The following is a 15,634-nucleotide window of genomic DNA, read 5'->3' as shown; positions in this document are numbered from 1 at the left end:
ACGACACGTGAGAAATGCATGGGAAGTATTCTTTCTCCCCTATCTTCAGTGATATACTTATGTTTATCTCTCTTTCTAAACCAGGTATTCCCAATCACCAGTCCTTTTTCAGCACACAAATCTACAAGCTCTTCACCATTTCTATTTACAACACTGAACACCCCATGTACACCAATTATTCCCTCAACTGCCACATTACTCACCCTTGCATTCAAATCACCCAACCCGGTCTTGTGCATCAAAACTACTAACACTCACTCAGCTGCTCCCAAAACACTTGCCCCTCATGATCTTTCTTCTCATGACCAGGTGCAGAGGCACCAATAGTCACCCATCTCTCTCCATCCACTTTCAGTTTTACCCATATCAATCTAAAGTTTACTTTCTTACACTATCACATACTCCCACCAATCCTGTTTCAGGAGTAGTGCTACTCCTTTCCTTGCTCTTGTCCTCTCACCAACCCCTGACTTTACTCTCAAAACATTCCCAAACCACTCTTCCCCTTTACCCTTAAGCTTCGTTTCACTCAGAGCCAAAACATCCAGGTTCCTTTCCTCAAACATACTACCTATCTCTCCTTTTTTCTCATCTTGGTTACATCCACACACATTTAGACACCCCAATCTGAGCCTTCGAAGAGGATGAGCACTCCCGGCATGACTCCTTCTTCTGTTCCTCCTTTAGAAAGTTAGAATACAAGGAGGGAAGGGTTTCTAGCCCCCCACTCCCATCCCCTTTAGTCGCCTTCTACGACACGTGAGGAATGCGTGGGAAGTATTCCTTCTCCCATATCCCCGGGGATATACTTATGTATTTATTTATTTATTTTGCTTTGTCGCTGTCTCCCGCGTTTGCAAGGTAGCGCAAGGAAACAGATGAAAGAAATGGCCCAACCCACTCCAATAAACATGTATATACACACACGTCCACACACGCAAATATACATACCTATACATCTCAATGTACACATATATATACACACACAGACACATACATATATACCCATGCACACAATTCACACTGTCTGCCATTATTCATTCCCATCGCCACACATGGAATACCATCCCCCTCCCCCCTCATGTGTGCGGGGTAGCACTAGGAAAAGACAACAAAGGCCTCATTCGTTCACACTCAGTCTCTAGCTGTCATGCAATAATGCCCGAAACCACAGCTCCCTTTCCACATCCAGGCCCCACATAGCTCATATGGTTTACCCCAGACGCTTCACATGCCCTGATTCAATCCACTGACAGCACGTCAACCCCGGTATACCACATCGATCCAATTCACTCTATTCCTTGCCCGCCTTTCACCCTCCTGCATGTTCAGGCCCCAATCACACAAAATCTTTTTCACTCCATCTTTCCACCTCCAATTTGCTCTCCCACTTCTCCTCGTTCCCTCCACCTCCGACACATATATCCTCTTGGTCAATCTTTCCTCACTCATTCTCTCCATGTGCCCAAACCATTTCAAAACACCCTCTTCTGCTCTCTCAACCACGCTCTTTTTATTTCCACACATCTCTCTTACCCTTACATTACTTACTCGATCATACCACCTCACACCACACATTATCCTCAAACATCTCATTTCCAGCAAATCCACCCTCCTGTAAGTATATCTCTCTTTTTAAACCAGGTATTCCCAATCACCAGTCCTTTTTCAGCATATAAATCTACAAGCTCTTCACCATTTCCATTTACAACAATGAACACCCATGTACATCAATTATTCCCTCAACTGCCACATTACTCACCTTTGCATTCAAATCACCCATCACTATAACCTGGTCTCGTGCATCAAAACTACTAACACACTCACTCAGCTGCTCCCAAAACATTTGCCTCTCATGATCTTTCTTCTCATGCCTCTCATGATCTTTCTTCTCATGACCAGGTGCATAGGCATCAATAATCACCCACCTCTCTCCATCCACTTTCAGTTTTACCCATATCAATCTAGAGTTTGCTTTCTTACACTCTATCACATACTCCCACCAATCCTGTTTCAGGAGTAGTGCTACTATTTCCCTTGCTCTTTTCCTCTCACCAACCCCTGACTTTACTCTCAAAACATTCCCAAACCACTCTTCCCCTTTACCCTTGAGCTTCGTTTCACTCAGAGCCAAACCATCCAGGTTCCTTTCCTCAAACATACTACCTATCTCTCCTTTTTCCTCATCTTAGTTACATTCACACACATTTAGACACCCCCAATCTGAGCCTTCGAGGAGGATGAGCACTCCCTGCATGACTCCTTCTTCTGTTTCCCCTTTTAGAAAGTTCAAATACAAGGAGGGGAGGGTTTCTAGCCCTCCGTTCCCATCCACTTTAGTCGCCGTCTACAACACATGGGAAGTTTCTTCTCTTTTGAAAACTTACCTCACAAAGAGCAAAAATCTCATATGTACACTTTTATCCCTTCCTAAATCTATCTATTTTTCACATACAAAAGGTTCTGGAGTGCATATAACACAATCAGTCACAATCCAATGGTATAAGTTAAGAAGACACTTCTTTATGATTCTTAGAATCATCAGTGCTCTACACCTTCATAAGGTGGAACAATAAGAGTTCATTCATCCATCATTTCTACGACCTTTTCCCATGCTGCTATACATACTTTCAAGATCTATTCAATTTCAGCGTCACCTTAACTTTTTCTGTCACTCCCCACCCCATTTATGTCGCCACAGCTTTTCCAATCCAAGCATACCAAAGACCCTGTCTCATATCACCTTCTTCAATCAATGATTTAGAGTACACTATTACTCCAGTTGGCACACTTGCTTGCATCTTGGGAAAAAATCCATAAAAGAAGTAAAAAGTCACACGTCTAAACACTCACATCACTCTGAGAGCAGCTCTTTTTGTTCATGCACACATGACCAATCAAAGTACCACACAAAACATAAGCTTACATCCAATCAGTGCAAGTGCTCTCCTCTGATAGTATAGCACAGATTTTTTGGTATCATTGCAACTGTTCTTTACCTATCATGTCTGGATGGTGGCCTGCAAGTTCTAGTGCTGCCAGTTCATCTGGCCTAAGAAAAGCTTCTCCTTGGATGTAAAATTACAAATGTTAAGGCAGCTGAAAGCTGATGACATCATGTCGATATCAGTGATGCATTCGAGTTGGCTTCATCAAAGAATGTCTATATATTTACATTTCAATCAATTATACTTTGTCACTGTCTCCCGTGTTTGTGACGTAGCACAAGGAAACAAATGAAATAATGCCCCAACCCACCCACACACAAATGTATATACATACACATCCACACAAGCACATATAAATACCTATACATTTCAACATACACAGATATATACATATATACACATGTACATAATTCATACTTGCTGCCTCTATTCATTCCCATTGCCACTCCGCTACATATGAATTGACAACCCCCCTCCCCTTGCACATGCGCGAGGTAGCGCTAGGAAAAGACAACAAAGGCCACAGTCATTCACACTCAGTCTCTAGCTGTCATGTATAATACATCGAAACCACAGCTCCCTTTCCACATCCAGGCACCACAAAACTTTCCATGGTTTACCCCATACGCTTCACATGCCCTGGTTAAATCCACTGACTTCACGTCGACCCCAGTATACCTCATCATTCCAATTCACTCTCTTCCTTGCACACCTTTCACCCTCCTGTATGTTCAGGCACCGATAGCTTGAAATCTTTTTCACTCTATCCTTCCTCCAATTTGGTCTCCCACTTCTCCTCGTACCCTCCACCTCTGACACATATATCCTTTTTGTCAATCTTTCCTCACTCATTCTCTCTATGAGACCAAAGCATTTCATTACACCCCCTTCTGCTCTCTCAACTACACTGTTTTTATTACCACACATCTCTCTTACCCTTTCATTACTTACTCGATCAAACCACCTCACACCACATATTGTCCTCAAACATTTCATTTACAACACATCCACCCTCCTCCACACAACCAGTCTATATCCCATGCCTCACAACCATATTACACTGTTGGAACAACTATCCCTTCAAACATATCCATTTTTGCTCTCCGAGATAGCGTTCTTGCCTTCCACACATTCTTCAACACTCCCAGAACCTTTGCCCCCTCCCCTACCCTGTGACTCACTTCCATGGTTCCATCTGCTGCTAAATCCCCTCCCAGATATCTAACACTTCATTTCCTCCAGTTTTTCTCCAATCAAACTTACCTACCAATTAACTTGTCCCTCAACCCTACTGAACCTAATATCCTTGCTCTTATTCACATTTACTCTCATTTACCATCTCTTGGAGGCACTAAAATTTGAACTTTTGCTGCTTAACTTTTCAACTTATCCTCTGCTTTTTCATTCATGTTTATAGTCAAAGATAATCTAAAATAAGATGCAAATCATTAAATACCATCATGTGATCTGATAAGCCTCAACCTCACCCTCTAAAAGACTCTACATCATATGCATATCATATTTTTCTTTATTTCTTCTTTGCAATCACTACATGGTAAGTATGCAACTATCAAATTAATTATAAATCTTTCATACTTACATTTTGTAAACCTACAGCTCACACATATGCAATGAATCACATATAACCAAATATTCTTACTCTTTTCTTTGCATAGCTGTATAAACAGTTCAAAAAGCCTAATCCCACAACTCTTGCTCTGCTCCAGACAAATTTCTACAACCCAATAATTGTCTTAGCACATATCTATCTAACTCATCCTTCTTGAAAGTAATCTGTTATTCATGAAAACTGGAAAATCCTTTATAACTGTCTGTGACATCACAGCCAGTTTATTACTCATAGTCCCAGGTTTCTTTGCATTGTGTTTAAAAGTCAATTTTTGGATGTACATTAAGAACTGTAGCTACCTCTGGAACTGAAAACAGTGAAAGCCATTCGGGATTGATGATAGAACGGAAGCCTCGGATGAAAGCTTTTGTCTGGTCCCTGATTTGTGTGTGCATCTTGAAATGTGCCATCAGATGGATGTAAACAATCTTGTTGTCATTAGTCACAGGCACAGCTTTACCACCTGGCCTCAGTTCATGTGTGATAATCTGACCCAAATAATCCTCATCATATGAGAAGGTCAGATCCAAGTCACTTACATCCCCATCATAATGCTGAGAATGATACATGGAGAGATTAGACACGAAAGGTAAATTATCTTTATCATTTGTCAATGAGTAAAGAACATTTTATTCAAAAGATATTCATAAAAGTCTAAATCAATCACCACATCCAAAACAATAATTTAGAATAACTAATCTGCACTGAGTATAATTCTGACTTTAACCTAAGCCCCTTTTATGTGTGATTTTTAGATCAGTGTTAGCAATAACACACCTATAATGGCTTGAATTTAAAACAGTAATCCCTTTTAGATATTTCATGACTTTCATATTTCAATTAAATTAATTACCTTGATGTAAGTCATTGACTTGTACAGTTCTGGGTCTAGTGAAGGTAGCTCATCTATGGAAGAGTACAGAGCTGACTGCTGTTCACCCAGCACTTGACTTAAGAAGAAGGATGCAAACGGGCAATCAACCACAATACCCTGAAAAGTATTAAGTAGATCAATTTCATAAATTACTAAGGTCAGATAAATGACTGGAAGTTTTCAAACTCTAGAAAATTAAGATGGCTTTTTGTCATCAGTTAAACCATGAATAACAGACCTTAAGAGAAATATTGTATAATAATATTTTTCTTCTATACAGATTTGCTCTTTACACCTTAGCAAGGTAGTGTTAAGAAAAAGATATAAGCCTTTAAGAAGTATTCATAATTTAGAAATTATAATTAAAGATGAGAGCATTTCCAGCCCCTTGCTCCTACCTCTTGGTCTTGAAAAAAACCAGCAAGAGATAGGGGGATAAACATATTTGAGTTAATACGATGGAATTAAACTACAATATCACTACAAATACACGGAGTAAATGAAAGGGTGTCTCATATGAAAGGTTACTATATGCATTGAAGAGTTTTCCATTACACAAAGACATGTATCAGTTACGTTTTCTGCAGTCCGGGCACCACCCATCTTGTCATTACAAACATCCATTCTACATATCACAAGACACCACCCCACAGGCAGAGATCCCACTTCCATACTGAAGATACTGAACTGTTACTCCTTGACTGTCTTGTCCTCACCCCACAAACATATATACAGAATGCCATCACACATCTTGACCTGTAGTCCCACCCACTGGATGTGTATGGCTTCCTGAGCAGTGTGTGGAAAACCATAGAAAAGGGATCCTATAGCAAGAAGATGAAGAAAAGTAATGTAAGATTATGGCATGGTTGTGAGAAGAGAGGAGGGTTCATGGTTCATAATGAAGGTACAGCCAAGGAGTACCTACAACAAGATTTTTCCATGATGGCGGGCAAAAGTGCAGTGCTCACCATATGTCTAGTTTGTCGAATAATGCTGTATCCCTCACACACCTTCCCTCTTCTTATCACTTGTCTTTTTTGTATAATGCAAATTTTTTCAATAGCTGTTTCTATTCCTTTGGTGGACTCTAGTTGTCAATGTGAGGGTCATCTAAGAGAGTCTTTAACCAAGAGTCTAAATCTTTCTTAAATGTTTATAAAGTCACTACATTTACGTTTTTAAGCTTAATTCTCCAGGTATGACATGAAATAAGCCTTACAAGTTTTTCATTGGTTATTCATGCATTTTTGTCTAAAATCTTTTTGGTATATTTCCAGGAACATTGCTTGACACTGATAGTGTATCTGCCTTAAAAGATTGCTTTCAAGTTAAATCATTTTTCTTTAAGCCTTCTATTTGTTGCCAAGTACACATCAATAAAGATCTCTATATCAATCATTCTAGAAGGCATAATTCCTCTTGCTTTACTCTTTCATGGTAGTTAATATAACTAAGATCACTAATTTAATTTGTGAAGCACTGCTCTATTCTATTTTCATATCTATATATACTTTACTGAAAGGGGATGGGGAGAAAGAATACCTTCCATGAATTCCCCACATTTAGTAGAAGGCAACTAAAGGAGGCAAGAGCAGCAGGCTAGAAACCCTCCCCTCCTTATATTTCAATTTCTAAAAAGGGAAATAGAAGGATGAGTCAAGCAAGGAGTGCTCATCCACCTTGAAGGCTCAGATTGGCATTTCTGAATGGATGTTCTAGCTCTGAGTGAAACAAAGCTCGAGGGTAAACGGGAAGAGTGGTTTGGGAAAGTCTTGGGAGTAAGATCAGGGTTTGGTGAGAGGACAAGAGCTAAGGAAGGAGTAGCACTACTCCAAGAGCAAGAGTTGTGGAAGTATGTGACAGAGTGTAAGAATGTAAATTCTAGACTGATGTGGGTAAAATTAAAAGTGGATGAAGAGAGATGGGTGATTACTGGTGCTTAAGCACCTGGTCATGAGAAGAAAGATCATGAGACTCAAGTGTTTTAGGAGGAGTTGAGTGAGTGTTTCAGCAGCTTTGATGCGTGAGACCAGGTTTAGTGATGGGTGATTTAAATGCGAAGGTAAGTAAAGTGGTAGTTCTGGGTATAATTGGTGTACATGGGGTATTCTGTGTGGTAAATGGAAATGGTGAAGAGCCTGTTGATTTGTGTGCAGAAAAAAGACTGGTGATTGGGAATACCTGGTTTAAAAAGATATATACATAAGTATACATATTTGAGTAGGAGAGATGGTCAAAGTGCATTACTGGATTAAGTGTTAATTGATAGGCAAGTCAAAGAAAAACTTCTGGATATCAATGTGCAGAGAGGGGCACCTGAAGAGATGTGGACGCAAAGGTAAAGATTTGTAGAGGTTTTCAAAAAAGTATAGAGAATGTTGGGGAGAGGAGAAAGGTGAGAGTAAGTGAGCATAGAAGGGAGACAGGGAGACATGTCTGAGGAAGTACCAGGAGAGATTGAGTGTAGAATGGTAAAAGGTGTAAGCAAATGACGTGAGGGGAGTGGGTGAGGAATGGGATGTATTTAGGGAAGCAGTGATGGTTTGTGCAAAAGATACATGTGGTATGAGAAAGGTGGGACATTGGCAGATTGGAGAGGGAAGTGAGTGGTAGGATGAAAAAGGAAAGTTGGTAGTGAAAGAGAAAAGAAAGGAGTTTGGATGATACTTGCAAAGAAGGAGTGCAAATGACTGGAAGATGTATAAGATAAAGCAGCAGGAGGTCAAGAGAAAGGTGAAAGGGTTGAAAAAGAGGGCAAATGAGAGTTGGGGTGGGAGAGTATTAATAAATCTTAGGGACAATAAAGATGTTCTGCAAGGAGGTAAATAACATGAGTAAGATAAGAGAACAAATGGGAACATCAATGGAGAGGGCAAGTGGGGAAGTAATAAGTAGCAGTGATAAAGTGAGAAGGAGATGGAAAGAGTATTTCAAAGGTCTGTTAAATGTGTTTGATGACAAGAGTGGCAGAAATAGGGTGTTTTGGTCAGGGTGGTGTGTGAAGTGAGAGGGTCAGGGAGAATGGTTTCCTTAAGAGATAAGTAGCAAAAGCTTTGTGGAAGATAAAATCCAGCAAGGCAGTGGGTTTCAATGGTATTGCAGTAGAGTTTATTAAACGAGGGATGACTGTTATGTTGATTGGTTGGTAACGATATATAATGTATGTGTGGATCATGATGAGGTGCCTGAGGATTGACAAAATGCATGCATAGTGTCATTGTGCAAAGGCAAATGGGATAAAGTCAAGTGTTCAAACTACAGAGGCATAAGTTTGTTGAGTATTCCTGGGAAATTATCTTTTTTTACATTATACTTAATCGCTGTCTCCCGCGTTAGTGAGGTAGCGCAAGGAAACAGATGAAAGAACGGCCCAACCCACCCATATACATATGTATATACATAAACGTCCACACATGCACACATACATATCTATACATTTAAACATACACAAAGGCATACACATATATACACATGCACATATTCATACTTGCTGCCTTCATCCATTTCCGGCACCACCCCGCCACATATGAAATGGCACTCCCCCCATCCCGTGTCTGTGTGCAAGGTAGCACTAGGAAAAGAAAAAAAAAAAACACATTTGTTCTCACTCAGTCTCCAGCTGTCATGTGTAATGCAGTGAAACCACAGCTCCCTTTCCACATTCAGGCACAACAAAAACTTCCATGGTTTACCCCAGACACTTCACATGCTCGGTTCAATCCATTGACAACATGTTCACCCCGGTATACTACATCGTTCCAATTAACTCTATTCCTTGCACACCTTTCACCCTCCTATATGTTCAGGCCCTGATCGCTCAAAACCTTTTTCACTCCATCCTTCCACCTCCAATTTGGTCTCCTGCTTCTCCTCGTTCCCTCTACCTCTGACATATATATCCTTTGTCAATCTTTCCTTACTCATTCTCTCTATGTGACCAAACCATTTCAATACACCCTCTTCTGCACTCACAACCACACTCTATTTATTACCACACATCTCTCTTACCCTCTTATTCCTTACTCAATCAAACCACATATTGTCCTCAAACATTTCAGTTCCAACACATCCATCCACCTCTGCACAACCCTATCTATAGCCCATGCCTAGCAACCATATTACATTGTTGGAACCACTATTCCTTCAAACATACCCATTTTGCTCTCCAAGATATCGTTTTTGCCTTCCAAACATTCTTTAACACTCCCAGAACCTTTGCCACCTCCCCCAAACTGACTCACTTCCGCTTCCATGGTTCCATCTGCTGCCAAACCCACTCCCAGATATCTAAAACACTTTACTTACTCCAGTTTTTCTCCATTCAAACTTAATTCCCAATTGACTTGTCCCTCAACCCTACTGAACCTAATAACCTTGGTATTATTCATATTTAATCTCAGCTTTCTTCTTTCACCAAACTCAGTCACCAACTTCTGCAGTTTCTCACCGAAATCAGCCACCAGCACTGTTTCATCAGCGAACAACAACTGACTCACTTCCCAAACCCTCTCATTCACAACAGACTGCATACATGCCCCTCTCTCTAAAACCCTTGCATTCACCTCCCTAACCACCCCCTCCATAAACATATCAAATAACCATGGAGACATCACGCATCACTTCCGCAAACCAACATTCACTGGGAACCAATCACTTTCCTCTCTTCCTACTCGTACACATGCCTTACATTCTCGATAAAGACTTTTCACTGCTTTTAGCAACTTACCTCCCACACCATATACTCTCAATACCTTCCACAGAGCATCTCTATCAACTCTATCATATGCCTTCTCCAGATCCATAAAAGCGGCATGCAAATCCATCTGTTTTTCTACGTATTTCTCACATACATTCTTCAACAAAGAGTAAATGTGAATAAGAGCAAGGTTATTAGGTACAGTAGGGTTGAGGGTCAAGTCAATTGGGAGGTGAGTTTGAATGGAGAAAAACTGGAGGAAGTGAAGTGTTTTAGATATCTGGGAGTGGATCTGTCAGCGGATGGAACCATGGAAGCGGAAGTGGATCATAGGGTGGGGGAGGGGGCGAAAATTTTGGGAGCCTTGAAAAATGTGTGGAAGTCGAGAACATTATCTCGGAAAGCAAAAATGGGTATGTTTGAAGGAATAGTGGTTCCAACAATGTTGTATGGTTGCGAGGCGTGGGCTATGGATAGAGTTGTGCGCAGGAGGATGGACGTGCTGGAAATGAGATGTTTGAGGACAATGTGTGGTGTAAGGTGGTTTGATCGAGTAAGTAACGTAAGGGTAAGAGAGATGTGTGGAAATAAAAAGAGCATGGTTGAGAGAGCAGAAGAGGGTGTTTTGAAATGGTTTGGGCACATGGAGAGAATGAGTGAGGAAAGATTGACCAAGAGGATATATGTGTCGGAGGTGGAGGGAACGAGGAGAAGAGGGAGACCAAATTGGAGGTGGAAAGATGGAGTGAAAAAGATTTTGTGTGATCGGGGCCTGAACATGCAGGAGGGTGAAAGGAGGGCAAGGAATAGAGTGAATTGGAGCGATGTGGTATACAGGGGTTGACGTGCTGTCAGTGGATTGAATCAAGGCATGTGAAGCGTCTGGGGTAAACCATGGAAAGCTGTGTAGGTATGTATGTTTGCGTGTGTGGACGTGTGTATGTACATGTGTATGGGGGGGGGGGCCATTTCTTTTGTCTGTTTCCTTGCGCTACCTCGCAAACGCGGGAGACAGCGACAAAGTAAAAAAAAAAAAAAAAAAAAAAAAAAAAAAAAAAAAAAAAAATCTTCAAAGTAAACAACTGATCCAAACATCCTCTACCACCTCTGAAACCACACTGCTCTTCCCTAATCTGATGCTCTGTACATGCCTTGATCCCTCACAATCAATACCCTTCCATGCAATTTCCCAGGAATACTCAAGAAACTTATACCTCTGTAATTTGAGCACTCACCTTCATCCACTTTGCCTTTGTACAATGGCACTATGCATGCATTCCGACAATCCTCAGGCACTTTGCCATGAACCATACATACACTGAATATCCTCAACAACCAGTCAACAACACAGTCTCCCCCTTTTTTAATAAATTCCATAGCAATACCATCCAAACCCGCTGCCTTGTGGGCTTTCATCTTCCGCAAAGCTTTCACTACCTCTTCTCTGTTTACCAAATCATTCTCCCTGACCCTCTCACTTCACACACCACCTCAACTAAAACACACTATATCTGCCACTCTATCATCAACCATTATTCAACAAACCTTCAAAATACTCACTCTATCTCCTTCTCACTTCACCACTACTTGCTATTACCTTCCCATTTGCCCTATTCACCGGTGTTCCCATTTGTTCTCTTGTCTTACGCACTTTATTTACCTCCTTCCAAAACATCTTTTTTTTTTTAATCATTATTATACTTTGTCGCTGTTTCCCATGTTAGCGAGGTAGCGCAAGGAAACAGACGAAAGAATGGCCCAACCCACCAACATACACATGTATATACATACATGTCCACACATGCACATATACATACCAATACATTTCAACGTCTACATATATATACACACAGACATATACATATATATACATGTACATAATTCATACTGTTTGCCTTCATTCATTCCCATCACCATCCCACCACAAATGAAATAACAGCCCCCTCCCCCTGCATGTGCACAAGGTAGAGCTAGGAAAAGACAACAAAGACCATATTCGTTCACACTCAGTCTCTAGCTGTTATGTATAATGCACCGAAACCACAGCTCCCTTTCCACATCCAGGTCCCACACAACTTTCCATGGTTTACCCCAGATGCTTCACATGCCCTGGTTCAATCCATTGACAGCACGTTGACCCCGGTATACTTCATCCTTCCAATTCCCTCTTATTCCTTGCACGCCTTTCACCCTCCTGCATGTTCAGGACCTGATCACTCAAAATCTTTTTCACTCCATCTTTCCACCTCCAATTTGGTCTCCCATTTCTCCTCGTTCCCTCCACCTCTGACACATATATCCTCTTGGTCAATCTTTCCTCACTCATTCTCTCCATATGACCAAACCATTTCAAAACACCCTCTCTACCACACTTTTTATTACCACACAGCTCTCTTACCCTTTCATTACTTACTCGAATAAACCACCTCACACCACATACTGTCCTCAAAAATCTCATTTCCAGCACATCCACCCTCCTCCGCACAACTCTATCTATAGCCCAAGCCTCGCAACCATATAGCATTGTTGGGACCACTATTCCTTCAAACATACCCATTTTTGCTTTCCAAGATAATGTTCTTGACTTCCGCACATTCTTCAATGCTCCCAGAACTTTTGCCCCTTCCCCCACCCAATGATTCACTTCTGCTTCCATGGTTCCATCCGCTGCCAAATTCACTCCCAGATATCTAAAACACTTCACTTCCTCCAGTTTTTCTCCATTCAAACTTACCTCCCAATTGATTTGTCTCTCAACCCACTGTACCAAATAACCAGACTGCATACTTGCCCCTCTTTCCAAAACTCTTGCATTCACCTCCCTAACAACCCCCTCCATAAACAAATTAAACAACCATGGAGACATCATACACACCTGCCGCAAACCTACATTCACTGAGAACCGATCACTTTCCTCTCTTCCTACATGTACACATGCCTTACATCCTCGATAAAAACTTTTCACTGCTTCTAGCAACTTGCTTCCCACAGCATCTATTCTTAATACCTTCCACAGAGCATCTCTATCAACTCTATCATATGCCTTCTCCAGATCCATAAATGCTACATACAAATCCATTTGCTTTTCTAAGTATTTCTCACATACATTCTTCAAAGCAAACACCTGATCCACACATCCTCTACCACTTCTGAAACCACATTGCTCTTCCCCAATCTGATGCTCTGTACATGCCTTCACCCTCTCAATCAATACCCTCCCATATAATTTACCAGGAATACTCAACAAACTTATACCTCTGTAATTTGAGCACTCACTTTTATCCCCTTTGCCTTTGTACAATGGCACTATGCACGCATTCCACCAATCCTTAGGCACCTCACCATGAGTCATACATACATTAAATAACCTTACCAACCAGTCAATAATACAGTCACCCCCTTTTTTAATAGATTCCACTGCAATACCATCTAAACCTGCTGCCTTGCCGGCTTTCATCTTCTTCTCTGTTTACCAAATCATTTTCCCTAACCCTCTCACTTTGCACACCACCTCAACCAAAACACCCTACATCTGCCACTCTATCATCAAACACATTCAACAAACCTTCAAAATACTCAATCCATCTCCTTCTCACATCACCACTACTTGTTATCACCTCCCCATTCGCGCCCTTCACTGAAGTTCCCATTTGTTCCCTTGTCTTACGCACTTTATTTACCTCCTTCCAGAACATCTTTTTATTCTCCCTAAAATTTAATGATACTCTCTCACCCCAACTCTCATTTGCCCTTGCACCTTTCTCTTGACCTCCTGTCTTTCTTTTATACATCTCCCACTCATTTGCATTATTTCCCTGCAAAAATCGTCCAAATGCCTCTCTCTTCTCTTTCACTAATAATCTTACTTCTTCATCCCACCACTCACTACCCTTTCTCATCTGCCCACCTCCCACGCTTCTCATACAAGAAGCATCTTTTGCGCAAGCCATCACTACTTCCCTAAGTACATCCCATTCCTTCCCCACTCCTCTTACGTCCTTTGATCTCACCTTTTTCCATTCTGTACTCAGTCTCTCCTGGCACTTCCTCACACAAGTCTCCTTCCCAAGCTCAATTACTCTCACCACTCTTTTCACCCTAACATTCTCTCTTCTTTTCTGAAAAGCTCTACAAATCTTCACCTTTGCCTCCACAAGATAATGATCAGACATCCCTCCAGTTGCACCTCTCAGCACATTAACATCCAAAAGTCTCTCTTTCACGTGCCTATCAATTAACACATAATCCAATAACGCTCTGGCCATCTCTCCTACTCACATATGTTTATTTATTCATTTATTTTGTTTTGTTGCTGTCTCCCGCGCCTGCGAGGTAGCGCAAGGAAACAGACGAAAGAAATGGCCCAACCCACCCCCACACACATGCACACACACACAAACACACGTCCACACACGCAAATATACACACCCACACATCCCAATGTACACACATATATACACACACATATACACACATGCACACAATTCACACTGTCTGCCCCTACTCACCCCCATCGCCACCCGCCACACACGGAATAACATCCCCCTTCCCCCTCATGTGCACGAGGCAGCGCCAGGAAAAGACAACAAAGGCCCCATTCACTCACACTCAGTCTCCAGCTGTCAAGCAATTATGCCCGAAACCACAGCTCCCTTTCCACATCCAGGCCCCGCACAACTTTCCATGGTTTACCCTAGATGCTTCACATGCCCTGATTCAATCCATTGACAGCACGTCGACCCCGGTATACCACATCGATCCAATTCACTCTATTCCTTGCCTGCCTTTCACCCTCCTGCATGTTCAGGCCCTGATCACTCAAAACCTTTTTCACTCTATCTTTCCACCTCCAATTTGGTCTTCCACTTCTCGTTCCCTCCATCTCTGACACATATATTCTCTTGGTCAATCTTTCCTCACGCATTCTCTCCATGTGCCCAAACCATTTCAAAACACCCTCTTCTGCTCTCTCAACTACACTCTTTTTATTTCCACACATATCTCTTACCCTTACATTACTTACTCGATCAAACCACCTCACACCACATATTGTCCTCAAATATCTCATTTCCAGCACATCCACCCTCCTTTGCACAACTCTATCTATAGCCCACGCCTCGCAACCATACAACATTGTTGGAACCACTATTCCTTCAAACATACCCATTTTTGCTTTCCGAGATAATGTTCTCGACTTCCACACATTCTTCAACGCTCCCAGAATTTTCTCCCCCTCCCCCACCCTATGATTCACTTCTGCTTCCATGGTTCCATCCACTGCCAAATCCACTCCCAGATATCTAAAACACTTTTTCCTCCAGTTTTTCTCCATTCAAACATACCTCCCAATTGACTTGACCCTCACCCCTACTGTACCTAATAACCTTGCTCTTATTCACATTACTCTCAACTTTCTTCTTTCACACACTTTACCAAACTCAGTCACCAGCTTCTGCAGTTTCTCACATGAATCAGCCACCAGT

The 15,634-nt window shown here is 41.6% G+C and overlaps 1 protein-coding gene across 1 annotated transcript in view; it reads right to left on the bottom strand.

Moving 5' to 3' along the window:
- The window catches only part of LOC139751401 (ubiquitin-protein ligase E3B), a 260,968-nt gene that overhangs the window by 36,867 nt on the left and 208,467 nt on the right, over positions 1 to 15,634 (bottom strand). The window contains exons 18-19 of the mRNA XM_071666787.1: positions 5,432 to 5,569; positions 4,878 to 5,132 (exon numbers count right to left, since the gene is read on the bottom strand). Of these exons, the coding sequence (XP_071522888.1) occupies positions 4,878 to 5,132; positions 5,432 to 5,569 (393 nt within the window). The remainder of the gene's footprint in view (positions 1 to 4,877; positions 5,133 to 5,431; positions 5,570 to 15,634) is intronic.

Source organism: Panulirus ornatus, chromosome 11 (assembly GCF_036320965.1).
Source record: "Panulirus ornatus isolate Po-2019 chromosome 11, ASM3632096v1, whole genome shotgun sequence".
Classification (NCBI taxonomy): domain Eukaryota; kingdom Metazoa; phylum Arthropoda; class Malacostraca; order Decapoda; family Palinuridae; genus Panulirus; species Panulirus ornatus.
Note: the sequence above shows the minus strand (reverse complement) of the source record. Positions and strands in the feature narration are given on the sequence as shown.